At 45.3% G+C, this 26,231-nt stretch overlaps 2 protein-coding genes across 3 annotated transcripts in view; both read left to right on the top strand.

The window, feature by feature from the left end:
* The first annotated feature begins 1,665 nt into the window (after positions 1-1,665).
* LOC106603102 (7SK snRNA methylphosphate capping enzyme) lies at positions 1,666-6,332 on the top strand. 2 transcript variants are annotated; one of them, XR_006769618.2, is made up of 6 exons: positions 1,666-1,942; positions 2,425-4,358; positions 4,529-4,747; positions 4,981-5,104; positions 5,216-5,321; positions 5,400-6,332. XR_006769618.2 is itself a non-coding variant. In XM_014196324.3 (5 exons), exons 2-5 carry the CDS (start codon positions 2,466-2,468, stop codon positions 5,254-5,256), a joined length of 2,277 nt encoding a protein of 758 aa, XP_014051799.3. In that variant the 5' UTR covers positions 1,666-1,942; positions 2,425-2,465; the 3' UTR covers positions 5,257-6,332. The 2 variants fall into 2 exon arrangements, 1 of the variants encoding a protein (XP_014051799.3); XM_014196324.3 differs by having other exon boundaries at positions 5,216-6,332.
* Positions 6,333-17,389: 11,057 nt separating this feature from the next.
* The window catches only part of LOC106603100 (disks large homolog 4), a 92,105-nt gene continuing 83,263 nt past the window's right edge, over positions 17,390-26,231 (top strand). Inside the window, exon 1 of the mRNA XM_014196317.3 lies at positions 17,390-18,019. Coding sequence (XP_014051792.1) covers positions 17,990-18,019 — 30 coding nt within the window. The 5' untranslated portion in view covers positions 17,390-17,989. The remainder of the gene's footprint in view (positions 18,020-26,231) is intronic.

Below are 26,231 nucleotides of genomic sequence, written 5' to 3'. Positions count from 1 at the left end.
TCGTCAAAAGGCAGAATAGTGCACCACTCAGAAACTTCAAACCTCTCTTTTCCATAAAACATTTTCGAATTTTTAAACTAGTTTTTGTTGGGAATGCAGATAAATCGTTTTTATCAGTTTTGCACTTGGAAACACAGAATAATACTTATTACTCCATGTGCATAACCTTATGTCACTTGTTTTGAGCTACATCACTTTTGTTTTGAGCTACTTCGCCGTCGGCCGGAGCAGGCCACCTGGGTCTTCACTAGTTACCACAGCCACAATTATGGCTAAACCCTGACTTTTTCAAAAATGTATCTTATTAAATCTGATTTGACCCTCCTTTTATTAATTTAGCAGACACTCTTACCCAGAGCAATTTACAGGATAAATTGGGGTTAAGTGCCCTGCTAAAGGCCACATCAACAAAAAAACATACAGATTACTACTGCTCTATCAGTAGGATATTCTAACATCCCGTTCACTGTGTTGCCCTGTAGTCCTGTACACAGCAATCGGAAGGGTATTATATTATACTTCACACACTGTCCAGATAACCTAAAAATGACATGGTGCCACTGAGTTGGCGCTGAAGCGTGACTCACTCTCAAACACCGGGATCTGAAGGAGGTGATGTGCTTAACCACACTGCTAACCTTATTCCTAACCCTAAATTGCTACATCCATTTTTTATTTTGTTTCAGTTTAACTAGGCAAGTCAGTTAAAAACAAACTCTTATTTACAATGACGGCCTACCGGGGAACAGTGGGTTAAATGCCTTGCTCAGGGGGAAAACGACAGATTCAGCAACCTTTCGGTTACTGGTCCAACGCTCTAACCACTAGGATACCTGCTTGATTCTTGAAGAATGTAATTTAGCCTCATGAGGTTAGTTCAACTGTTGTACCCCATCAGAACACAAAATATAAGCTTGTTTTACTCCAAAGCTTTAAATTATGACCAAAAAGTATATTTTAGTTTTTATGGATTTTTATGGTATAGACCATTTTTACTTTGTGGCTGTGGTAACTAGTGACAACCGGGCACCTAGCTCACGCCCGGGAGGCATCCCGGTTCCAAAACGAATCCAATACCTTTTTACCCGGTGCAAACTCCTCCCATCGAGGCACAAAAGTCATAAACTCCGCCCATTTCTACAATTTATCTTCTTAAAATCTGATTTTAAACCTAACCTAAACCCTAACCTTAACCACACTGCTAACATTATGCCTAACCCTAACCTTAAATTTAGACCAAAAAGCAAATGTTTGTTTTCAGGAATTTTTACGACCTAGCCCATTTTGACTTTGTGGCTGTGGTAACTAGTGGAAATCATGAGAGGGGTTGGGGGCGTTTGTAATCTGTTGTTTAATCTTGCCTCTACAATATTCCGTTGATGTAAAAATTGTGAACTAAACGGCGCTTATTGACCGTCTACAGGTTTACAATACATTTTTTGATAGGGAATTTCTCCAAATCGCGGGGAATAACACATTTCATTTCAGACAGGCAAATTATGGGACACCTATTTGTGTGTAAAACTAGGTCGACGTGAATTGGCCAACCCATGCACGTCTGTAATTGGTCGATTTTAGGAAGACTGCCTAAAAATCGTAACCTTATTGGTTCTGAGGCCTGTCTAAGTGTGTAGGCTCTTAGCAAATGGTAAAATAACCCTTTGAACCTTCCAACCTGCGTGAGATTGAGCTGTTGAGCTAGAAGTTAAACGGAGTTTGTTGTGTACAGCGAGCTCGCAATCATAGTGAAATTCACACAGAACTGGTTGTTTTATGAATTTTGGAGAGGCTTTTCTCCCAAACATAATGTATTTATTTCAACAGTGAAAATAATATTAGCGAACAAATAAGCTATCAACAAAGCAGATGCTGCGGCGAACGCCTGTAACTCGGGAGGGAGTGTGGCAGTGACAGTTCGGCTTCACGGGAAGGCGGGGGAACGGTGAGCTGAGACTTGTTGTTGATAAACATACAGTTGCCTCATCTTGTAGCAAGACGGCAAGTTTGTGTTCTTGCATTTTACTTCGCCGCATTTATTCATGAACGCAAAGAGGTGGATTCGTGGAAAATACCGCCATTCATTTAACAGTATTTAGGAAGCGTGTTCACGCGCAGAAGTAGGCATTGAGGAGATGGTTTACATGTCTTCATTGTAGACGTACACTCAACGTTTGCCTCCAATAACTTCTACTAGCCTATATCCAGTGACATGTATCCATTTTGGGGACTTCTTATAGAATATCATGCAGGCACAAATCAAGTTGTCAGTAGATGGCAAGTTTTACAAGTTGTCATATTTTGAATAAGTGCTTGAAATGGCCAGGGAAGCAGAAACAGAAAACAATTGTAAAATGTAATAAATTGATAAATATTATGATTTATCAATTTCAGAGATCATTGTAATATATTTTTGTGTGTTTTCAGTATGGTGGTCCCATGTCAGCATCAAAAATATTGAGTGGAAGATGATAAAGATGTCTGTTGAAAAAGAGACTGTTCCAACCAGAAGTCCGAAAGTGGACCCAGCACCACCTCTGCCACCCCAAAAACTCTCAGAATGCATTGGAAGCTGCAACAATACCACCAAAGTGCCAGAGGTCACCCTGGCCAACCCAGATAGCACTGATGGTGCTTCTACCTGCCCCATGCCAGACAGTGGGACCCAAACCAAGCACAGCAGGTCTGCTGACCCCAACGACCAGACAGAGAGTGTTGGAAAGGAGGCCATGGTGACTGAGCAGCACCTTAACCCCAAAAATGGCTTGCAGCAGTCCAAACAGCAGCAGCAGAAACTCTCAAAGCGTCGCAGCACAATGAATGCAGGGTTCAAGCATCCAGCAGGTAAGAGACGACGACGGGCCAACTCTGAGAGTGACTCGGTTCTGCCCACCAACTTCCTGCTGGGAGGAAACATATTTGACCCGCTGAACCTCAACAGTCTGTTGGATGAGGACGTGAACAGGGCCCTGAACGCTGAGACACCCAGGTCCTCCCCGCTGCCTGCCAAGAACCGCGACCCTGTAGAGATCCTCATTCCCAGGGATATCACAGACCCTCTCAACCTTAACAGCGGGATGGGAGGTAGGGGCCTCCTTGTGTCGCCCTTTAAGAGTGGCGGCAGGAGGAGGCACCGCAACAGACACCATGGAGGAGGTGGTTGGGGGTCCTCAGTCTCCGGGTTGGACCTGTCAGATTCAGAGAGAAGTGGTGAAGTGACCACTACTGTTTCTTCTCTATCTAACCTGGCATCTGCTAGTGCTGCGTCTGCCTCAGTTTTCGAAGCACCCAGTGTCCCAGCCATCTTGGACCCCCAAGGTGGTGATGGTAACGAGATCAACCCCTCCAACTGCAAGGATGAGGCCACGCTCACTGTATCAGCCCCCCAGGCCCAGCCTCGAGCCCTGGAAGACTCCTCGGCAGCCACATCCGGAGGCCCGAACCAGCTCACTAGCCGGCCACGCAAACGCAGACGCAACTCTAGTAAAACAGACCCTCCGATGGCCCAATCTACTCCTATGTCCAGGTCAGGGACGGAGGAGAAGGGTCGTGGAGCTGGGCCCGGGAGAAACGCACAGTCCTCCTTCCAAACCCCAGTGGTAGGTCCCAGGGGGTCCTCCCAGCAACAGCAGCCCCACAACCAGCACAAACGACAACAGCACCAAGGCAACAAAAAGAAGTTCCAGTATGGGAACTACAACAAGTACTATGGTTACCGCAACCCAGGCTGTTCTGAGGACCCGCGGTTCCATTGTCTGCGTCCAGAGTGGTTCCAGGGTAAAGCAGTGCTGGACCTGGGCTGCAACACTGGTCACCTGACACTGTGTATTGCTAAGAAGTTGCGGCCCGCACGCATATTGGGGTTGGACATTGACGGGGGTCTGGTGCACGCGGCCCGCCAGAACATCAGACACTACCTGTCAGAACTGCAGGCCCAGGAGGCCCGGCGAACTGCAGGGGAGGAGGAGAAGACCAATGGGCCGGAAGAGGAGAGGAAGGAGGAGAAGGCAAACAGACAGGAGGAGAGGAAGGAAGACGAGTCACACTCAGGCGAACAAACACACAAACAGAATGAAAGCGAGCACAGCAGGGCTGAGAATGGAAATGTCGAAAAGCTTGTGAGAAGCGACTGTGTCTCAGTGGAGGCAGCGGATGGTGTGGCGTTGTCGCGTCGCGCAGAGAGAAGAGATCAGGAGAGTGGGGCTGAGGAGAAGGACTCTGGAGCGCTTGCTGTTGAACTGGGGACAAGCTCCTTCCCTGTCTCCTTGCATATCTCCAGGGGGCCCATAGCAGCACCTCCACTCCCCAAAACACCCACCATGCCTCCTGGCGACTTCCCCTCCAATGTCTCTTTTATCAAGGTAAGCGTTTGTGCACTTCAGCCTTTGTTTCTTTCCATTTAGTAATCGTTATTCATTATATTAAGGATGAAATTAACAATACTGTGTTGCCTCGACTTCTGCTTGACCCTCAGAGAGAAATATCACACCTTGTTCAGAACTCATCCCCTTGCCCTCCCTCTCCTCCTCAGGGGAACTATGTCCTGGAGAGTGATGTTCTGTTGCTGACCCAGCGGCCAGAGTATGACGTCATCCTGTGCTTCAGCGTTACCAAGTGGGTCCACCTGAACTGGGGAGACGGTGGCCTGAAGCGCCTCTTCCACAGAGTGTTCAGACACCTGCGTCCTGGAGGCATGTTCATCCTGGAGCCGCAGCCCTGGATCACGTACGGCAAGAGGAAGAAACTCACGGTGAGAGAGTGGGCAGTGTTGTAAGGAGCACCAATCGTGTGATCTGTTACACTGGCCAAATGCACATACAGAATTAGCCATATTGATGATAGCCAAAACAAGAACTCTAACCTTTAGCAAGTAGCCTGTTTCTTTGCAAAATTCCTAATGAGGATGTGCAGCTGTGCTCAGCTCTGGAGCAGTTCAGGACTCAAGACGACATAATAATATCTCCCTGTTTGTTACTGTTGCAGGATAGCATCTTTAGGAATTACCACAGCATCCGTCTCAAACCAGAACAGTTCTCCACATACCTGACATCTGAGGTGGGATTCTCCAGCTACGAGTTGATCGGCACTCCTAACAGTTCGTCAAGAGGTAAGTCACTGGTTGGTAGGTTACAATATCCATCCCACTCTTTCTTTTGTCCTTTTCCCAGTCTAGTATATTTTGTTTAAAAAACAAATGGATTTTTGTTTTTTTCCGCAGGTTTTCAAAGGCCAATCTACTTGTTTCATAAAGGAACATAATCTGCCTGGAAGTCCATTGAGCAGCAGAAACCCAAACCACCATGATACACCTTAATCTCCAGCCTGTAAGCATATCTCAACCCCAAGCAGACTCCGTCAGAGCTTTCTACATACCTGTACATTGATGCTGTGTTGTTTTGAAGGTAAGGAGTCCAAAACATGACACTTGATTCTATAAAACGACAATCTGATGGCTTCTCTACTCACCGAACTCCACTCCAGATGATGAGAAGAGAAGCTTTGGGAAACTCAATCATGACTTTGGACATTTTGCTCCCAATGCACAGGCTGTGTGTTCCGTATTTTTTTACTACTGTTTGTACTCTTGTTCAGTCAAGGACTATATTTGTTTCAGTTTCATATCCAGCATTTTAATCAGAATGGACTGGCGAAACCCAATTTCAATCCTTTACGTAAAGGTTATTTCCATGTTATGTCCAAATGGAACTCATGTAGGGACACTTCTCACACTTTCTTATTTTTTAACAGGGTCCGTCTTCATTTTAACACTGTCATTGAGTTCCTCTGTGTCCTAACTGACTGACTAGGAAAAGCAGTTTGTTTTCGATGTGACTTGGTGGATGAGTGTGGCCTGTCTTCAGTCTGCTCCAGATGTCCTACTTTGCGTCCAGGGACTGTTTCTGCCTCTTTCTATTGGTCGCTGATTCAAGAACAACTGTCAGTCAGGTGGAGTTGGCAATGCTGAGAGGATGATCAATGTTTTTACTTTGGCTATAATAAGAATGATCAGTGTTTTATTTGGTTTTTACTCCTGTTCTGTTGATTGCTTTTGGTACTTTTTCTTTCGATGGCTTTGTGTCATGTGTTCAATATTAGTTTCTGCCAACTAATCATATGTAGACTATACAGGGCCTCAGTGCTTTGGCCTCAGATTGGATTTTAATTGTTAATCCAGCTCACTTTAACCCAAGTCAGTTCATCATAATGTAATGTTGTTTACGCTTTACTCAATTCTTACGCTTAATACTATATTTACTATCACCAGCAGATGGGCAAATGCTGGTCTAGTTCTGATTTTGTTGAAATGTTTTAATAAACAAATCAATTGAAATGCAGTCGGTGCTCATTAGTCATTCCACAGAGGACTTCATCCACAGGCCCTGAAAGAGAGTGATTCTCTGTTTGGGCTGACCTGTGACCCACTAGCACCTCCCCTGGTAAGAGGGGAATGAGGTGACCTCAGAGTTACACACAAGGGAACTTTTTTGCCATAGACACACATACAACAGACAGAATAGATGTGGAAAGGATGTGGTTCTGTAGTACAGGAAATGGACAGTAAAGAATAGGCTATTTACAATTGGCATGAATACAATAGCACAGCAGGAGCACTAGTAATGACTGTATAGGCTAGATATGGACACAATTATCATTAACTACTACCAACAGTAAATGGCAAACACAAGTTACAACAACTCACTTCTGTATGCACTCCATCCCAGAAGTCCACTCACAGGAGTGAAGAGACGCCTGCACAGTCGAAGAGCTGTCAGGTGTCCTGCCCCCTCACAGCATGCCCCTTTGCAACCAATCCGGGCCCAGGTCAGAGAGTGTTTGAGAAGCTGGTTTATTGTACCCCTAGACCCCTCAAACTCAACTCTGGACCTCAAAGGCAGTTCCACAGATTTTTTTTCAATTGTTCCTCTCTAATCAGGGACTGATTTAGAGCTGGGACACCAGGTGTGTGCAATTCATTATCAGGTAGAACAGAACCAGCAAGCTCCGGACCTCGTAGGGTAAGAGATGAATACCCCTGCCCTAGACTCAGGTTCCGGTCGTGGGGGATGGGGAGTGGAGTGTGCAGCTTGGAAGGGTTGTGAGATGCCGATAAGTCACTGGCAGGGAATTTGTAACAGGCCCTATTAAGACAATCGGATTAAATACACTGTATATAAAGGTTTATACATTTGTATACGTTTTTTTACTACTCAAGCCCTTGTAAATTAAGCCCTGATATGGTCAAAGGAATCTACGCTAGAGATTTGCTACAAATCTGTTGATTTAACTCACTTCTGTATCTGTTTAATTTGCACTGATATGAGGGAATTAACAATCAATAGATTGTCAATTATACAAAGTCCCTGATTTACATGGCATATATGATAATCTGTTTTCTGGAAGTTTGGGCTTATAACTGCCAGGGAGTTTCTCATTTCAATAAGGTTGCCTGAATCATGCAATAACATTGTTTTGGGAGCTTGCTATACTCACAAGGCATTTGCGTTGCAAATATGCCATAATAATCTCTAGGTTCTTAGTTGTCTTTCAGTTTAGCTGTCCTTCAGAAAGTACACTGAACACAAATATAAATGCAACATGTAAGTGTTGGTCCCATGAATCATGAGCTGAAATAAAAGATCCTAGACATTTTTCATACACACAAAAAGCATATTTCTCTCATATTTTATGCACAAATTTGTTTACATCCCTGTTAGTGAGCATTTCTCCTTTGCCGAATATTTTGTTAGACAACACAATGCCACAGATGTCCCATGTTTTCAGGGAATGTGCAATTGGCATGCTGACTGCATGCATCATCAGAGCTGTTGCCAAATAACTGAATGTTAATTTCTCTACCATAATGTTGTTTTAGAGAATTTGTCAGTGCATCCAACCGGCCTCAAAACCGCAGATCACATGTAACCATGCCAGCCCAGGACCTACACATCCGGCTTCTTCACATGTGGGATGGTCTGAGACCAGCCACCCGACAGCTGATGAAACTGTGGGATTGCACAACCAAAGAATTTCTGCACAAACTCAGAAACCGTCTCGGGGAAGCTTATCGGCGTCCTCGGCATCCTCACCAGGGTCTTGACCTGACTGCAGTTCAGCGTCGTAACCGACTTCAGTGGGCAAATGCTCACCTTTGATGGCCACTGGCACGCTGGTGGCCATCTCTTCACAGATGAATCCCGGTTTCAACTGTACTGGGCAGATGCCAGACAGCGTGTATGGTGTCCTGTGGGCGAGCGGTTTACTGATGTCAACGTTGTGAACACGTTGTGAACGTTGTGAACAGAGTGCCCCATGGTGGTGGTACGGTTATGGTATGGGCAGGCAAGCTACAGACAACGAACACAATTGCGTTTTATCGATGGCAATTTGAATGCGCAGAGATGGCGTGATGAGATCCTGAGGCCCATTGTGTCATTCTTCCGCCGCCATCACCTTATGTTTCAGCATGATAATGCACGGCTCCAAGTCGCAAGGATCTGTACAGAATTCCTGTAAGCTGAAAATGTCCCAGTTCTTCCATGGCCTACATAATCACCAGACATGTCACCCATTGAGCATGTTTGGGATGCTCTGGATCGATGTGTACGACAGCGTGTTCCAGTTCCCGCCAATATCCAGCAACTTCGCACAGCCATTGAAAAGGAGTGGGACAGCATTTCACAATCAACAATCAACAGCCTGATCAACTCGATTTAAAGGAGATGTGTCGCACTGCATGAGGCAAATGGTGGTCAGACCAGATACTGACAGGTTTTCTGATCCACGCCCCTACCTTTTTTTGAAGGTATCTATGGCCAACAGACACATATCTGTATTCCCAGTCATGTGAAGTCCATAGATTAGGGCCTAATTAATATATTTCAATTGACTGATTTCTATATATGAGCTGTAACTCAGCAAAATCTTTGAAATTGTTGCATCTTGCCTTCATGTTTCTGTTCATTGTAACTCATATTTGTACTCTACAGATTTTCATACAGTTAGTATTGGTATTTTATTAGGATCCCCATTAGCGAAAGCAGCAGCTACTGTTCCTGGGGTCCACCCAAAACATGAAACATGACAATACAGAACATTAATAAACAAGAACAGCTCAAGGAGAGAACTACATTAAAAAAACGGCACATATAGCCTATATATCAATACATCCACACAGAATATCTAGGTCAAATAAGGGAGAGGCGTTGTGCCGTAAGATGTTGCTTTCTCTGTTTTTTTAAAACCAGTTTTTCTGTTCATTTGAACAATATGAGAGGTAAAGGAGTTCCATGCAATAATGGCTCTATATCAAGGGGGGGTAAAGTACGGCCCGCCGGGCACTTCAATCCGGCCCGCGAAACATTTACAAAAAAATAAATATATTTATATATTTTTTTAACCTTTTTTCTCCCCAATTTCATGGTATCCAAATGGTAGTTATAGTCTTGTCCCATCACTGCAACTCCCGTACGGATTCGGGAGAGGCAAAGGTTGAGAGCCGTGCGTCCAGCGAAACACGACCCAGCCAAACCGCACTGCTTCTTGACACAATGCCCGCTTAACATGGAAGCCAGCCGCACCAATGTGTCGGAAGAAACACCGTACACCCGGTGACCGCAGTCACTAGAGCGCCATGGGATAAGGAAATCTCGGCCTGGGAAAACTCTCCTAACCCGGACAATGCTGAGCCAATTGTGCGCCGCCTCATGGGTCTCCCAGTCACTGCCAGCTGTGACACAGCCTGGATTGAACTCAGGTCTGTAATGACAACTCAAGCACTGCGATGCAGTGCCTTAGACCGCTGCCTCACTCAGGAAGCCCCCGCAAATTGATTTTAACAAACAATTGGTCCCCCAAGAAATCCGACCCTCAATTGAATTTCAAAATCCCGATGTGGCCCTCGAGCCAAAAAGTTTTCCCACCCCTGCTCTATATAATACTGTACACTTTCTTGAAATTGTTCTGGATTTGGGGACTGTGAAAATATCGCTGGTGGCATGTCTGGTGGGGTAAGTGTGGTTGTCAGAGCTGTGTGTAAGTTGACTATGCAAACAATTAGGAATTTTCAACACATTGTTTTTTTATAAAAAAGAAGTGATGCAGTCAGTCTCTCCTCAACTCTTAGCCAAGAGAGACTGGGATGCACAGTATTTATATTAGCCCTCTGGTTACAATGCAGAGAAAGATGTTCCGCTCTGTTCTGGGCCAGCTGCAGTTTAACTAGGTCTTTTTTTTGCAGCGCTCAACCACATGACTGAACAATAATCAAGATAAGACAAAACTAGAGCCTGCAGGACTTGCTTTTTGAAGTGTGGTGCAAAAAAGCAGAGCGTCTCTTTATTATGGACAGACCTCTCCCATCTTCACAACCATTGAATCTATATGTTTTGACCATGACAGTTTACAATCTAAGGTAACACCAAGTAATTTAGTTTACTCAACTTTTTCAACAGCCATACCATTCAATTCCTGGTTCAGCTGAGGTCTAGAACTTATGGAATGATTGGTACCAAATACAATGCTCTTAGTTTTAGAGATGTTCAGGACCAGTTTATTACTGGCCACCTTTTCCAAAACGGACTGCAACTCTTTTTTAAGGGTTTCAGTGACTTCGTTAGCTGTGGTTGTTGAAGTTTATATATGATTGAATCATCAGCATACATGGACACACATGCTTTGTTTAATGCCAGTGGCAGGTCATTGGCAAAAATAGAAAAGAGTAGAGGGCGTAGAGAGTTGCCCTGTGGTACACCACACCCTACATGTTTGACATTAGAGAGGCTTCCATTAAAGAAAATTCTGAGTTCTATTACATACATTGCTTTGGGTGCCGTGGGGTCGAGCGTAGGGAGATTATCATGGAGGAACTGTTTATCCGCAGCCAGCAGAAGTAACAGGCTCTCAAGGAGCAAGCGCTGGAGGAGCAGCACCAACAAAACCTCAGACTGGTAGCGGAGGTAGCCCAGTTGAAGGGTGATATGGCTCAGGAGTCTAGCCTGAATCAGTTCCTGGTCAAGCTAATGGAGGAAGATAATGTGAAGACGTATTTGTGCACCTTCGAGAGGACGGTGCAGAGGGAAGGATGGCCCAAGCGGGCCAGCCTTTTGGCACCCTTCCTCTCCGTGAAGGCCCAGAAGGCTTACTTCGACTTGAATGCCGACCAGGCAGCGAATTATGAGGGACAGAAACGTGAGATCTGGCTCTCGTGCGCGAGGTACCCTAAGCATCGACTGGGTTCTCCCCCTTTGTGCTCCAGTATGGCCATCGGCCCTGCAGACTGTTGGACCTAGCCAAGGAAGACAGAGAGGATCAACCGACCCCCCTTTGAGCGTGGTGGAACACGTGGAGGAGATGAGAGAGAGGATGAAGGTGATTTGGCCAGTTGTGAAGGAGCACATGGCCCATGCGCAATGCGCCCAGGAGCGCGTATACAACCGAGGGGGGGGCGGGAGGGGCTATACCACTACCGGGTTTTTCTTTCGGGCTCCACGGGGCCCCAGCGACCTTTCAGCAACTCATGGACCGCGTCCTGCGCCCGCACTGTGAGTACGCTGCTGCTTATTTGGATGATATAATCGTGCACAGTGACAGTTGGGAGTCCCATCTCTGTAGGTTACAGGTAGTGGTGGATGCGCTAAGTGATGCAGGGCTGACTGCAAACCTCCACAAGTGTAAGCTGAGCTACGCCGAGGTGGAGTACCTGGGCTATCGAATCAGGCGAGGCAATGTGAAGCCCCAATAAAAAAAATTGGACGCCATTAGGGAATGGCTGGTCCCACGAACCAAGAAGCAGGTGAAGTCGTTCCTGGCGTTAGCAGGCTACTACAGTCGATTTGTACCTAACTTTGCCGCAATACCTTCTCCTCTCACAGACATAACGAAGGCACGCCTACTCCAGACGGTGCGATGGACGGAGGACACAGAGGCGACGTTCCAGGCCCTGAAGGACGCGCTATGTTCGCACCCGGTACTCATCACCCTGGACTTCTCAAAAAAACTCCTGGTCCACACAGACGCGTCCGATACAGGGGTAGGGGCCGTCTTCTCTCAAGAGCAGGAAGGCGAGGAGCACCCCATCATGTATGTCAGCAGGAAGCTCCTCCTGAGGGAGTAGAAGTACTCGATTGTCGAGAAGGAGTGCCTCGCCGTGAAGTGGGCACTGGACACCATCAAGTAGTACCTCCTCGGGAGAAAGATCACCCTGATCACTGACCATGCCCCACTTGTGTGGATGGCAAGAGGTAAGGACACAAATGACCGCGTCACCTGCTGGTTCCTGTCATTACAGCGATTCTCTTTCTCTGTCATCCACATGTCGGGGGTCCAGCATGGCAATGCGGACGCCCTCTCCAGGAGGGATGCAAACCTAGCCCTGAGCACGCCTCCTTCCCGGTCATGGCTAAGGGGCCGAGGGGGTGGTATCCCGGGATGTCCACCCCAGGGGTTGGTGATAGAGGGGAGGTACGTGCCGTGACGTTGGCTCCCTCTGCTGGGAGTACACGAGCTTGGCACCCTGACGCTGATGGCCTCAAGTAGAGGTAATTAGGGGAGAGTGCCTAGCAGCCTTGCAGGCCACATAAAGAGAGCACCATGGCACACCGCGAGGAGGACAAAGAGAGAGGCAAGGAGTGAGCCTACAGAGGGGAACGAAGCTCCTGGAGGCATGGAGCCAAACAGGAGAAGAAGGACAGAGCCAACCCTGAGTTATTTTGGTTGTTTATTTTTGTTGCCTAGTAAAGTTGTGTTTTCTGACTAGAACTTCCCTGTCTCTTTGTCCATCTCTGCACACTCAACCCAACACCCCACGGTTTAACACAATACGTTTTCTCAACAACAGGTTATGGTCAATAATATCAAAGGCTGCACTGAAATCGAACAGTACATCTCCCACAATCTTATTATAAATCTCCTTTAACCAATCATCAGTAATTTGTGTCCGTGCAGTACATGTTGAGTGCCCCTCTCTATAAGCATGATGAAAGTCTGTTGTCCTTTTGTTTACAGATGAAGTAGCATTGTATTTGGTCAAACACCATTTTTTTGTGTTTGACCAGCAAGCTGATAGGTCTGCTGTTAGAACAGTCCGCTTTACCAGTCTTCGGTAGTGCAATAACTTTGGCTTCCCTCCAGGCCTGAGGACAAACACTTTCCTCTAAACTCAGATTAAAGATATGACAGAAAGGAGTGGCCATAGTCAGCGACCATCTTCAGTAGCTTTACATCTAAGTTGTCAATGCCAGGAGTTGTGTCACAGTTGATAACAACACTAGCAACAAAGCTATGAAAATAGATTTGATCCCTTAAAATGACATTTCCAGATGTAAGAAAATGTCAGCCTAAACTGTAATAAGATAGACTGCTTCAGTGTATTTGATCTTGAACCCAGTTTCCTCTCCTACTTGGATAAAACAATAGGGAACCTATGAACCATATGGAGGTGTGCATGTGCTTTGCAGATATACCTGTACCTGGGTTCTAGACTGGTTGGGGCAAGCATTTTAGGAAGCCTTGGTTTTAAGTCCTGGTGAAAGCAGAGATTGTATGTAAAAGGGGCTTTATGTGGCACAGTACAGTATGTGTCTGTTGATGTCATTGTGCCCTCCTACTTTGCCGAAAATAGGACAATTCACATTTTCTAGGAAAAAAACAGGTATATTTGTGGAAAGGTGGGCTGCAAAGTCTTCTGAATTAGCAGTTTCAAGTTTTTATGGGTGGCACTGTCAGCCCTGACAACTCCTATGGGGTCTCTGGTTTTTGTAGGGATTTGTTGACTGATTTACAGTCATTAAAAAGGGTGATTGGGCGACACTATTTTGAATCATGCTGGCGATCTCGATGCCCTGGTAAGGAAATACCAGAGCAGCCACAATATTAGTGAAGCTGGTTCCTCCTGCACGCTAACATCTAAGAGCATCTAAAATATTAGTGAAGCTGGTTCCTCCTGCACGCTAACACCTAAGAGCATCAGAAATATTAGTGAAGCTGGTTCCTCCTCCACGCTAACATCTAAGAGCATTAGAAATATTAGTGAAGCTGGATCCTCCTGCACGCTAACGTCTAAGAGCATCAGAAATATTAGTGAAGTTGGTTCCTCCTGCACGCTAACGTCTAAGAGCATCAGAAATATTAGTGAAGTTGGTTCCTCCTGCACGCTAAAGTCTAAGAGCATCCATATCTACATGTACATACTACCTCAATCAGCCTCACTAACCGGTGTCTGTATGTAGCCTTGCTAGTTTTATAGCCTCGCTACTGTATATAGCCTGTCTTTTTACTGTTGTTTTATTTCTTTACTTACCTATTGTTCACCTAACACCTTTTTTGCACTATTGATTAGAGCCTGTAAGTAAGCATTTCACTGTAAGGTCTACACCTGTTGTATTCGGCGCGCGTGACAAATAAACTTTGATTTGATTTCAAAATATTAGTGAAGCTGGAACCCCCTGCATGCTAACATCTAAGAGCATCAAAAATATTAGTGAAGCTGGATCCTCCTGCACGCTAACATCTAATAGTATCCAAAATATTTGTGAAGCTGGATCCTCCTGCACGCTAACATCTAAGAGTATCCAAAATATTAGTGAAGCTGGATCCTCCTGAACGCTAACATCTAAGAGCATCCAAAATATTAGTGAAGCTGGATCCTCCTGCACGCTAACATCTAAGAGCATCCAAAATATTAGTGAAGCTGGTTCCTCCTCCACGCTAACACCTAAGAGCATCCAAAAAATCCCCAGCCAGGAGTTTCAAACATCAGCAATGCAAGCAGTGAGTGAAGTTCTTGCCAAAAAAGTCAGTGGTTTGAGCTTCCCAAATGCAGTTGTTCAGTCTGAGTTAACTGTATCAAGTCAAACAATGTCTGACATTGTAAAGACAATCTCAGTGCCCCAGAGACGACTAATATTATTAGACACACTTCCCGCCTGATCCGCAGGAGGCACAGAAGGACCAGTGTGCGGAGGTGCAGGAGAGGGGGTAGAAAGAGACATTAGAGTGCCCCATGCAGCAGGCTATCTGGGAAAATTAAACAAAATGCAAGAGTTTTTCTCTTCCTCTGTATGTTATGTCACTTTGTTGTAGTTCATTATAGTACCACTGGGTGGCATAACATTCCATGAAATGTGATTTCTGAAATGTTCTGCAATTTTCTTCTCAGGCTCCAACCCAAACCAGAAGACAAGAAACGGGGTTAAGTAGTGAGATATGGTCAGATCATCAAAACCCCCCCAAAAAACAAGTAACCTAATCTAATACTGTCATTACAAATGACCTTATTTAGAATTCAACAGTTGAAGTTTGAGTATTTGCACTTTCGCAAAGTTTTGCCTATATTAAGGGTAGCGTGTGAAGAAGAAAAGTCCTGACATCCCTGGTTGTGATGTCTTTTTGTAACCTAGTTCAAGTCACAGCTGTGAGATTGACCAACTATCTAAAATAAATGTGATCCTCCTGCAGCATCCTCATGGTCCACATGTTCCTCCTGGGTGCCATTCAGCTGACCAGAGCCTGTCCTTGGCCTACTTTGAGTCAGACTGAGGCAGCTGTAGGGCCAGCAGAGCACTCTTGTCTTAAGGAAAGCGGGACAGGAGGATGAAGACTGCATACTTCTTGGTGAGTGTTTATCTCCGGTCTTCGGTACTGAACACAGCATTGGGAAGTGGTTTTGCTACTGCAATCCATGTCTATCAGTGTGAACCTTTGTTCTCCTGTGTTTCCGTCTGTTATTCTATTTCGAGTAAATCTTCTGTCTCTGTTAGTTGTTAGTGTGTACCTCCGGCTGCGTGTTGTTGAAAAGAGCAGGAGATGAGTAGGTAGAGACCAGTCATTTGGTCGTTGGACTAACTACATCCACAAATGTGTGCGAGAGATAGGGAGGGAGAGAGGGAGAAATGGCATGCAAGCTTGTGTTTGTATCTGTTTTCTGTGTGAGGAGGATATAACATTTAGTCATTATTCACACACACTAGTTCTTCACACGTTACTTTCTCTCGGTCACTCTTTGGAAAGTCTTGTAGCAATAATTATTTTATATGTGGTTTGTTGAGGAGGCATAGTACTGTAGTTTAGAACATGAACGCTCACAAAAGTTTTGTTAAGCCAGTAGCGGTCTATTGTGTGTGTGTGTCGGTGTGTAAACCCTCAGTGCCACAATAGGGTGGGTTATGCAATGTGGTAAACAGGTCAGCCCTTTTCAGGTCACCTCCTGGCTGGAATACTGTTGTTAATGAACACAGGTTGAAGTTCCAGACCAGTTGTTGTCCATGCTGTTCTACTGAGTCTCTTCCGTGGGCCCTGGAACCCTCTGGAACCCTCTGCCTCTCCCTCAGGGCAACCATGAGTCCAGAACAGTACCTGGTAGCTTGGTTCAGGTTCTGTGGGTGGATGGGTGCCCAGATGGGGGATTTTGTATGACACAGGGATTTGAGCCTTCCTATGCACACTGTTCCGGTATGCTGCTTGGTGCTTTTTAACGTATTCATGTCTGTGCGTGTGTGTGTGTGTGTGTGTGTATAAATACGCGTATGCCTGCATGTACACGCATAGCTATGTGTGTGTTGTATTTGTTGTAGATTGGATCTATGCCTCTCTCCACCCCAGGGAATAAGTGTGTGTTCATCATTTAGAATTGCTTTATTACTGCACCATTGGTCCTGCTTTGTGGGGAGCTGGCAGGGGGGGGGGGGGGGGGGGGGGTTATGCTGCTTTTGTACAATTACCGAGCTGATGATGCAAAGACAAGGATGCCCACATTCCCCCCGTAAACCAGACTGTAGTGGTGCAGTCCATGCTCTTAAAGGCAAAGTGTACCCCTAAGATACACAAATGATAGTATTCATTTTACTGCAATGCATTAACAACGGTTCCAGGCCCAATTCACTGCATTGGAATCAATCAGTCACAGAAAATACACCACATTTTGCACACCACCAGTTAACTGTAGAAACATATAGTCACAGAGAGTGAAATATGAGAATGGCAATGGCTTTATACCAAAAACACCCTCCGTGTGTGATTATTCATTTCTTATTTAAAATCCTTATCCCGCTCCTCCTCTCACTGTCTCTCTTGTGTGTCATATGCACACGCACACCCACGCACGCACACACACACACATCGCTACAACCATTCACATAGACCTCAGCACCACGGCAATGGCCACCTGACAACAACAACCCTTCCTATTGCCACGGCAACAACTGCACCATTGCTAAGGCAACAGCTGCAGAGCACCACAACAACCAGAAAACATTGTCTCCTTCTCTCTTCCTTCAGAATATGTGATCTTGCTTTTGGGGGTTGGGTTGTTTGTGTCAGTCTGATTGTCGTATGTGTTTCCATTTTCTGTGATGCATATGTAATTCGCACTCTCTCCCCCACTACACATTTTATTTCGGTCTAATTCCTTCTGTCTTCACACACCACACACTCGCTCTCTCTCCTTCACTGTCCCCTCCCTCGGCTCTCCCTCTCCATCCTCTGCTGTTTCACTGTCTAATCTCTATTTCTCTCTCTCTCTCTTTCTCTCGCAGAGCGAATCTCCCCTTTTTCCCATATCACCTCTCCTTTCTACCTCCTTCCCCCCTCTGTCCATCTCCTTTCATATTCATCCCTTCTTCTCCTCTTTCCTTCCTCTCTTCCTCCTCTCCTCTTTGCCTCTTGCTTTAAAATATAGACGTGTTCTCCCTCTCCCTCTCTCTCATACAGATTCTGAGCCCACCCTCTCTCGCTCTCTCTCTCTCTCTTGCTTTTTCTCTCTCTTTCCCTGTGTCCCTCCCCCTCCCTCTTTACGTTTCCCCCTCCCTCCATCCTGTCTTTCCCTCGCTGGTTCAGTTAGTCCAAAAAGAGATCCACGGAAGAAAAGAAAAGGGGGGGAAAGGCAGGACGAGAGAGAGCAGGAGTGGGGCAGGCTGGGGCGAGGGGTGTGGGGTCTCAGCCCTCTGTTGTGGGGGGGGTGGGGGGTTGAGATACACCTCACCTGTTTGTTCTCACTACCATGGACTGCCTCTGCATTGTGACTACAAAGGTAAGCTGACCTGTCGTTTCTTTCACTTGGAGTGAGTGAGAGAGAGAGGTGAACATGTGTGTGAGAGGGGAGAGAGAGAGAGAGAGAGAGAGAGAGAGAGAGGGGTTAATCACCTCCTCGTGCTATTTGCTTTGTCTCGTCCTGTATTTGTGTCTGGGGTAAACGGTCAACGTAACAGGGCAGCATGTCTTTGCAAAGATAGGATATTTGATCATTGTTTCTCTCCTGTTAGCACAATCCCATTCTCTCTTTGTGGTCTTTTTGGCCCCTTATGTATTTGATTTGAGAGTGCACTCCCCGAGAGGCGTGTGTTAGAAAGCAATGTCACAGTCTTTCTCTATAATTTTCTGTTTCTCCCACTCTCTCCCATCTCCTTCTCTGTTCGTGTGTGCTAGCTAGCCTTGATCTGGTTAAACTGCGTGGCTGATTACTGTAGGAGTTAGTGAATAGACCTGTGGTTGTGGTGGTAGTTGGAAGGGCCATGGTAGGGGATGGGTCTGGGCTGGGCTCCCAGCATGCCTCAACCTCATTTAGACCCACTCTCACCCTAACCACTGCCATAGAGCTAGCTCACACTCTGAGTCTGCACACACACAAACACACACATACACACTGTGTTATATCACACGCACGAGACAAGTGACAGGCTGGGGCCGATAGGCTGGGGCCGACAGGCTGGGGCCGATAGGCTGGGGCCGATAGGCTGGGGCAGACCCTGTCGTGAAATTGGCTTCCATAGAGAGAACGTTTATGTAATGCTGTCCAAGCCGTCTCTCACGGGCTGGTGTCTGTTCCTCAACCATTCAGGCTGCTTCCAGTCCCAGGCTCTCTCCCTTACTCTCTTCAGGAATTCTGGTGGGTTTTCACGCACACTCACAGTGTCCAGGGCATAGGAGCGTAGTAAAATGCCCCCCCCCCCCCCCACCCCCCATATAAGAAATGATTATAATAATTCAGCGAAGCTTTTATTTAGAAAAATGAGTCACCACATTTCGTTGAAGGACTGCTATTTTGAAAAGGCCTCTGCTGCTGGAACGTGAGTCACTTGCCTCGCCCCCACTGACTACTTCATTCTCACTCTCGGTTGTTACAAGCAGTGTGGCAGTGCGTGACACAGGAGGCTGCTGAGAGGAGGACGGCTTATAATAATGGCCGGAATGGAGCAATTGGAATGGCATCATACACCTGCAAACCACGTGTTTGATGTATTTGGTACCGTTCCACTCATTCCACTCCGGTCATTACCATGAGCCCGTTCTCCCCAATTAAGGTGCCACAAACCTCCTCTGTGTGAGTGATAGAAAAAGCACTGTGCAGCACCACCATCATTACTCACTGCACCAGGTAAAGTAAGTGTAGTTGGCAACAACAAAGTAAGTTTAAGTAGATAAACTGTGATATGTTAGAATTGAACTTGAGCTACTCTAAGCTTTTTCTCCTGGCTATTTTATTTATATTTAACCCTTATTTTACCAGGTAAGTTGACTGAGATACAATTTGTCATTTACAGCAACGACCTGGGGAATAGTTACAAGGGAGAGGAGATGAATGAACCAATTGGAAGCTGGGGATAATTAGGTGGCCACGATGGTATGAGGGCCAGATTGGGAATTTAGCCAGGACACCAGGGTTAACACCCCTACTCTTACAATAATAAGTGCCATGTGATATTTAGTGACCACAGAGAGTCAGGACACCTGTTTAACATCCCATCTGAAAGACAGCACCCTACACAGGGCAATGACCCCAATCACTGCTCTGTGATTTTTTTTTTTAAGGAAAGAATACCTTTTCCTGGCCCTCCAACACCACTTCCAGCAGCATCTGGTCTCTCATCCAGGGACCGACCATGCTTAGCTTCAGAGGCAAGCCAGCAGTAGGATGCAGAGTGTGCGTGAAAACCCACCAGAATTCCTAGTTAGCTTTACATTTACAGTTGAGTCATTTTTAGCTGTGAGGCTTTATCTAACCAGCTAACGCTGGGTAGCTCTGGCCGTGTGAAAAACTGACAGTGAATGTTTGAACTCAAGAATACTTGCTAGCTACAGAATCGCTTGCACAATCACTGTCTTAGTCTTCATCATAGGGTCAGCAAGTTAGCAATGGACGTACCACCAGTCAAGAAGATAGTGCAAAGGACTGTAAGTGAGGTACTTGGCAACTGCCTGCAACCCCCCCCCCCCCTCGCAAACTAGCTGACAAATTAGAGTGCTTTAAACTTAGAGGTCTTTAACTTCATCACAGTGATTATGGGTCATGAAGGTGTGTTCCATGTGTTAAGACTTTGGTGCCGTCATGATCATGGCAGGAGAGGGACAGACATGAACAGACAAACAACCAGAGAGGGAGAGAAAGAGAGAGAGAGGCCACAAACCAACAGGGAAGATAGTGAGAAGTGTCTCTCCAAGCCCATAGAGTTCATAGACTGATGAGCTGTCATAATGTGAATCAATCTGAATTATCGTATATGATCTCTGATTAAATTATAGCAGCTTAAAGGCCTAGTACAGTCAAAAATGGGATTTTCCTGTGTTTTATACAGTTGAAGTCAGAGGTTTACATACACTTAGGTTGGAGTCATTAAAACTCGTCTTTCAACCACTCCACAAATGTCTTGTTAACAAACTATAGTTTTGGCAAGTCGGTTAGGACCTCTACTTTGTACATGACACAAGTCATTTTTCCAACAATTGTTTACAGACAGATTATTTCACTTATAATTCACTGTATCACAATTCCAGTGGGTCAGAAGGTTACATACATTAAGTTAACTGTGCCTTGAAACAGCTTGGAAAATTCTAGAAAATTATGTCATGGCTTTAGAAGCTTCTGATAGTTTAATTGACATAATTTGAGTCAATGAGAGGTGTACCTATGGATGTCTTTCAAGGCCTACCTTCAAACTCAGTGCCTCTTTGCTTGACATCATGGGAAAATCAAAAGAAATCAGCCAAGACCTCAGAAAAAAAAGTTGGAGACCTACCTTCAAGCAATTTCCAAATGCCTGAAGGTACCACGTTCATCTGTACAAACAATAGTACGCAAGTATAAACACCATGGGACCACACAGCCGTCATACCACTCAGAAAGGAGATGCATTCTGTCTCCTAGAGAATAACGTACTTTGGTGCGAAAAGTGCAAATCAATCCCAGAACAACAGCAAAGAACATTGTGAAGATGCTGGAGGAAACAGGTACAAAAGTATCTGTATCCACAGTAAAACGAGTCCTATATCGACATAACCTGAAAGGCCGCTCAGCAAGGAAGAAGGCACTGCTCCAGACTACGGTTTGCAATTGCACATGGGGACAAAGATCGTACTTTTTGGAGAAATGTCCTCTGGTCTGATGAAACAAAAATAGAACTGTTTGGCCATAATGGCCATCGTTATGTTTGGAGGAGAAAGGGGGAGGCTTGCAAGCCAAAGGACACCATCCCAACCGTAAAGCACGGGGGTGGCGGCATCATGTTGTGGGGGTGCTTTGCTGCAGGAGGGTCTGGTGCACTTCACAAAATAGATGGCATCATGAGGTAGGGAAATTAGGTGGATATATTGAAGCAGCATCTCAAGACATCAGTCAGGAAGTTAAAGCTTGCTCGCAAATGGGTCTTCCAAATGGACAATGACCCCAAGCATACTTCCTAAGTTGTGGCAAAATGGCTTAAGGACAACAAAGTCAAGGTATTGGAGTGGCCATCACCTCAAGCCCTGACCTCAATCCTATAGAAAATTTGTAGGCAGAACTCGAAAAGCATGTCCGAGCAAGGAGGCCTACAAACCTGATTCAGTTACACCAGCTCTGTCAGGAGGAATGGGTCAAAATTCACCCAACTTATTGTGGGAAGCGTGTAGAAGGCTACCTGAAATGTTTGACCAAAGTTAAACAATTTAAAGGCAATGCTACCAAATACTAATTGAGTGTATGTAAACTTCTGACCCACTGGGAATGTGATGAAAGAAATAAAAGCTAAAATAAATAATTCTCTCTACTATTATTCTGACATTTCACATTCTTAAAATAAAGTGGTGATCCTAACTGACCTAAGACATGGATTGTTTACTAGGATTAAATGTCAGGAATTGTCAAAAACTGAGTTTAAATGTATTTGGCTAAGGTGTATGTATTCTTCCGACTTCAACTGTAGATATTTACAAACTATGAGGTTGGAATAATACTGTGAGAATGATGATAATGCCCTTTTAGTGTAAGAGCTGTTTGAAAAGACTGCTTGAAATTTCAGCCTGTTTGGTGGGATGAATTTCGGCCTGCCTGGTAACATCACCAGGCGAAAAAATGAGTTAATAGACCAATAAGAAAGAGAGTTCCTAATCTCTCTGCCAATAACTGCCAGTTTTCAGTTTTCTCCTCACCACTCAGACCATTCCCAGACAGTCCGAGCAAAATTCTTGCTTGAGAAATTTGCGGTTTATTTTTGACCATTTTAATTGAAAACAATCACAGTAAGGTACTTCATTATTACCCAGAAATGATTTGATATTGAAACAAAAACAGCTACATTGGACCTTTAAACGAGAGCAGGGATGGGCAACTGGCGGCTCACGCCTTTTTGAAGGCCCTCGGATCAATTTCCAAAATTGGAACTCAGTCGGGGTCTTAACTTACTGTTGAGTTAACAAGATAAATACTGCTGATGCACAATCAAATTTCGAAATTGCACCTTGTGTATTCTACTATTCTATGTCAGTCACTTAGTCAGTCAATTAGCCCATGCCAGCTAACATTTTTTAGATTGCTAAATTAGTTTAGCGACCAGCTATCTAAACTTGTTATCATGGCCCCATTGATTTTGTTAGTCAGTCTCACTCAGATATCATATTAAAAACTGCAAACATTTCTCTCCACCCTATGGCTAAATGTGTAGAATTGCAGGAAATTAGCTATAAAACAGTACATTTTCCTCTCTGCCCCTGGTAAATTGAGTAGAATTGCACGAAACTTAGTGTCCCCCGACTGTGGATGTAGGTACGAAGACCCGCGAGCAACTGCGCCCCTCATGAGAGTTCAGTTTTTTGGTGCCCCCCACCCCAGGTCAAAGTAGCCCATCCCTGATCTAGAGGGTTTATTTCAGGTGTTAACTTCATGCAGGCGAGAGGCAGCCATGATGACATTTTATTTTGGATAATATTGTGTAGATTGACTCATTTCAGTTTGACCTTTCATCCCTTCCTTTAAAAAAAAAATCTAACAATTTTTAACTGTTTATGTTGCTGGTTATTATTACAGTATAATAACTGTATTATAAGTTGAAAACATTACGTTACGTTTCCAACCATAAAGTATGTAGAGCAGCAATAGTAACAACCTGACAGGGGAAGTGAGAGAAATACTAGGAAATGAATTGTATGGTAGCAGAGAATGAGTACAAAATGGTTGTTTCATTGAATATATCCACATTAACAGTCACACTGGTATTCAGTACAGTATGAATAGCCATGACCTTAAGACTGATTGGAATGTACCAGAGTAAGTGCCCCTCTACAAGGCCCCCCTTAGCCCTTAGCCTTGTAAATTCGCCTATTTATAAGTTAAGATTTGTCTGTTTCTCAAAAGTCACTAGAAATGAGTATTTAAAATCTGTTTTTCCACAACAAAAAAGTGCCCCCCCCTAATGTTGCTCCTACTCCTTACACACACACACACACACACACACACACACACACACACACACACACACACACACACACACACACACACACCCCCCCCCCCCCCCCCCCCCTCAATTACTCACACACGTTCACAAACACACAAACAACATGGCGGCTGCTCTTGCATGCTGGCTGTGGGATGCTGGCTGTGGGATGCTGGCTGTGGGATGCTGGCTGTGGGATGCTGGCTGTGGGATGCTGGCTGTGGGAGTGTGTGGGAACCATGCCAGTAGGAGGAGCGTGGGACAAATGAAAACGAGGCATCTCATACACACACTGAATGAACTTGGGCAGACTCTTGTCGTTTTTGATGGGAAATGTGGTCCAGTATTTGCTCAGTGTGTGGGAACTTTCACCACAAGCCCAGAGTTTTTTTTACAGAGGGGGGAAGAAAGCTTCGTTTTTTTTCTCAAATTAGGTAAATCATTGCTTACTTAGCCATGGAGAATCAGAATCATTCGCTTATCAATCAGTTCAAGTGTATTTGATGTAAGCTAGTTCCCTTGACAACAGAGCTCCTTATGGCCAGCTGACAGACATAGCAGTGATAGGGAAGATGAACGTGGGGGTTAGGGAAAATAGGATTTTGAATGGGAATACATTTTTTTGGTCCCCGCATGGACAGTAAAACAAAAGTGTGTGTGGTTTTAACGGTTGGCAAAGCATCTCAGTGTGTTGCACATTTTGATTCTGTACCACTGAGCAGAGACAATTAATGGTGTGCTGTAAATATGACAGTATGGCTAACAGGCTTCTCTGGGTTCCCTGGTGAGCTTCAATGTGTATTAATGCAGGCTGAGACGTATTTAAACTGCAGAGCAACGACAAGCTTAACTAGCTCAATTAAAGAGCAGAGAGAGAGAGAGAGAGGAGAGGGAGAGGGAGAGGGAGAGGGAGAGGGAGGGAGCGAGAGAGAGGGAGAGAGAGAGAGAGAGAGAGGGAGAGGGAGGGAGCGAGAGGGAGAGAGAGAGAGAGGGAGAGGGAGGGAGCGAGAGAGAGGGAGAGAGAGAGAGAGGGAGGGAGGGAGCGAGAGAGAGGGAGAGGGGAGAGGGAGGGAGAGGGAGCGGGAGAGGGAGGGAGCGAGAGAGGGAGAGGGAGAGAGAGAGAGAGAGAGAGGGAGAGGGAGAGAGAGGGAGGGAGCGAGAGAGAGAGACTCCATCAGGCCTTCATTTAATGAATAATACAGGTAAAATCTAACTCCTCACTCTCCCTCTATCTATCCCTGGGTAGGATAACAACGTACCGTAGCTATATTGTTATGTAATAGTTTTGTCCTTTGATTGCTTTTCATCTTTTGTACCCGACTTCAAGGTAAAGTGTTGCTTCAACTCGAATCCAAAATGGCTGTGTCTTCTGCCCATCAAGCTGTATTCTAGCTCTGTGCTTGGTGCAATGGACCAGTAGAGAGAGAGGAGGTCCATGCCTGCTTCCATAGGCATAGTCATACTCTTTCCTCCTCTTTTTGCTGTTTCACTCATGATGTTTCCTCTGTCCTCTTTGCTCACTATCACTCATTCTATTTACTCCCCCATACTTTTACCGATTTCATTTACAGAATAAAATGAAGGCTGAAATATCAATCCCCGTTTGAATATAATTATGCCGGCTAACAGACCTCAGGAGTTTCTTTAGACATGCCATGAACAACTGATCGAAGAATCGACTCTGAAAGAGCACGGCCAGTATCCATGGATATCCGACAACCTTGTTCCAGGATCAAACATCTCTCGCCGGATCAAACATCTCTCGCCGAATCTCTCTCGCCGGATCAAACATCTCTCGCCGAGTGAGAAAGAGCTCGAAGCTGGCAGAGAGAGGAAGGCCCACTTTTGCCAAACATTCTGAGGAAGATGGTGGTCAATTTGAAAAGGGAAGCTAAATTAGTGCATGGAGAAGCAAGTCTCTTTAATGGTGTGTGATAAAGCATTAATGGTGACTGGCGGTAGTGCAGGTGAGGAGTGTGACAGCTCGTGTAGCCGTCAGGTAGCAGGTCAGCTGTGTGATTTCACCTGTGACGCCCACGCTCAGGAGGTCATGTGAGTGGTAATTGGTTTCCTGCAGCACTCAGGGTCCTTTACATGTGTGGGAGACTTTGGATCTAGCGATGTGAGCTAGCATTTACTGCAACAGCAGATTGTATATGAGCACGATGTAAGGACCCTCTTAGTTAAATGGATAATAACAGATGATTGGCATTGAGCGTCACAGGCCACAGCCCCACTGTATCAAGGGTTTTGAATGAGACTGTTATTAACCCTTAACCCTTACTCTAAAGGACACAGGTCAGCTAGAAATAAAGGACGTGTCAGTCTGAGTTACAGTAGGTCACTTCCTACCTTCTCACAGAGTGACTGACCCCTAACCTCTGACCCTTAACCCTGTGGATGGCTCTCTGTGTTCACTGTGTACAGTAGGTGAAAGACACAGGGGAAGTGAGAAAGGTGGAGGGGGAGGTCAAAATCAATTCTGTAAGCCTTTTTCAATTCCACTTTAAATCGATGACAAAACATATATTTACAGTAATAGGTAATAATTATGGTAGG

This window comes from Salmo salar, chromosome 04, assembly GCF_965601325.2.
Source record: "Salmo salar chromosome 04, fSalSal1, whole genome shotgun sequence".
In the NCBI taxonomy this organism is placed as follows: Eukaryota; Metazoa; Chordata; class Actinopteri; order Salmoniformes; family Salmonidae; genus Salmo; species Salmo salar.
This window is presented reverse-complemented; position numbering and strand designations above follow the sequence as displayed.

Excerpts from the sequence above, each read along its gene's own strand:
- LOC106603102 (XM_014196324.3), top strand. The coding sequence starts at position 2,466 with ATGATAAAGATGTCTGTTGAAAAAGAGACTGTTCCAACCAGAAGTCCG. Across the intron at positions 4,748-4,980 it reads GCAAGAGGAAGAAACTCACG|GATAGCATCTTTAGGAATTA; the intron begins GTGAGAGAGTGG and ends TTACTGTTGCAG. Across the intron at positions 5,105-5,215 it reads TCCTAACAGTTCGTCAAGAG|GTTTTCAAAGGCCAATCTAC; the intron begins GTAAGTCACTGG and ends TTTTTTCCGCAG.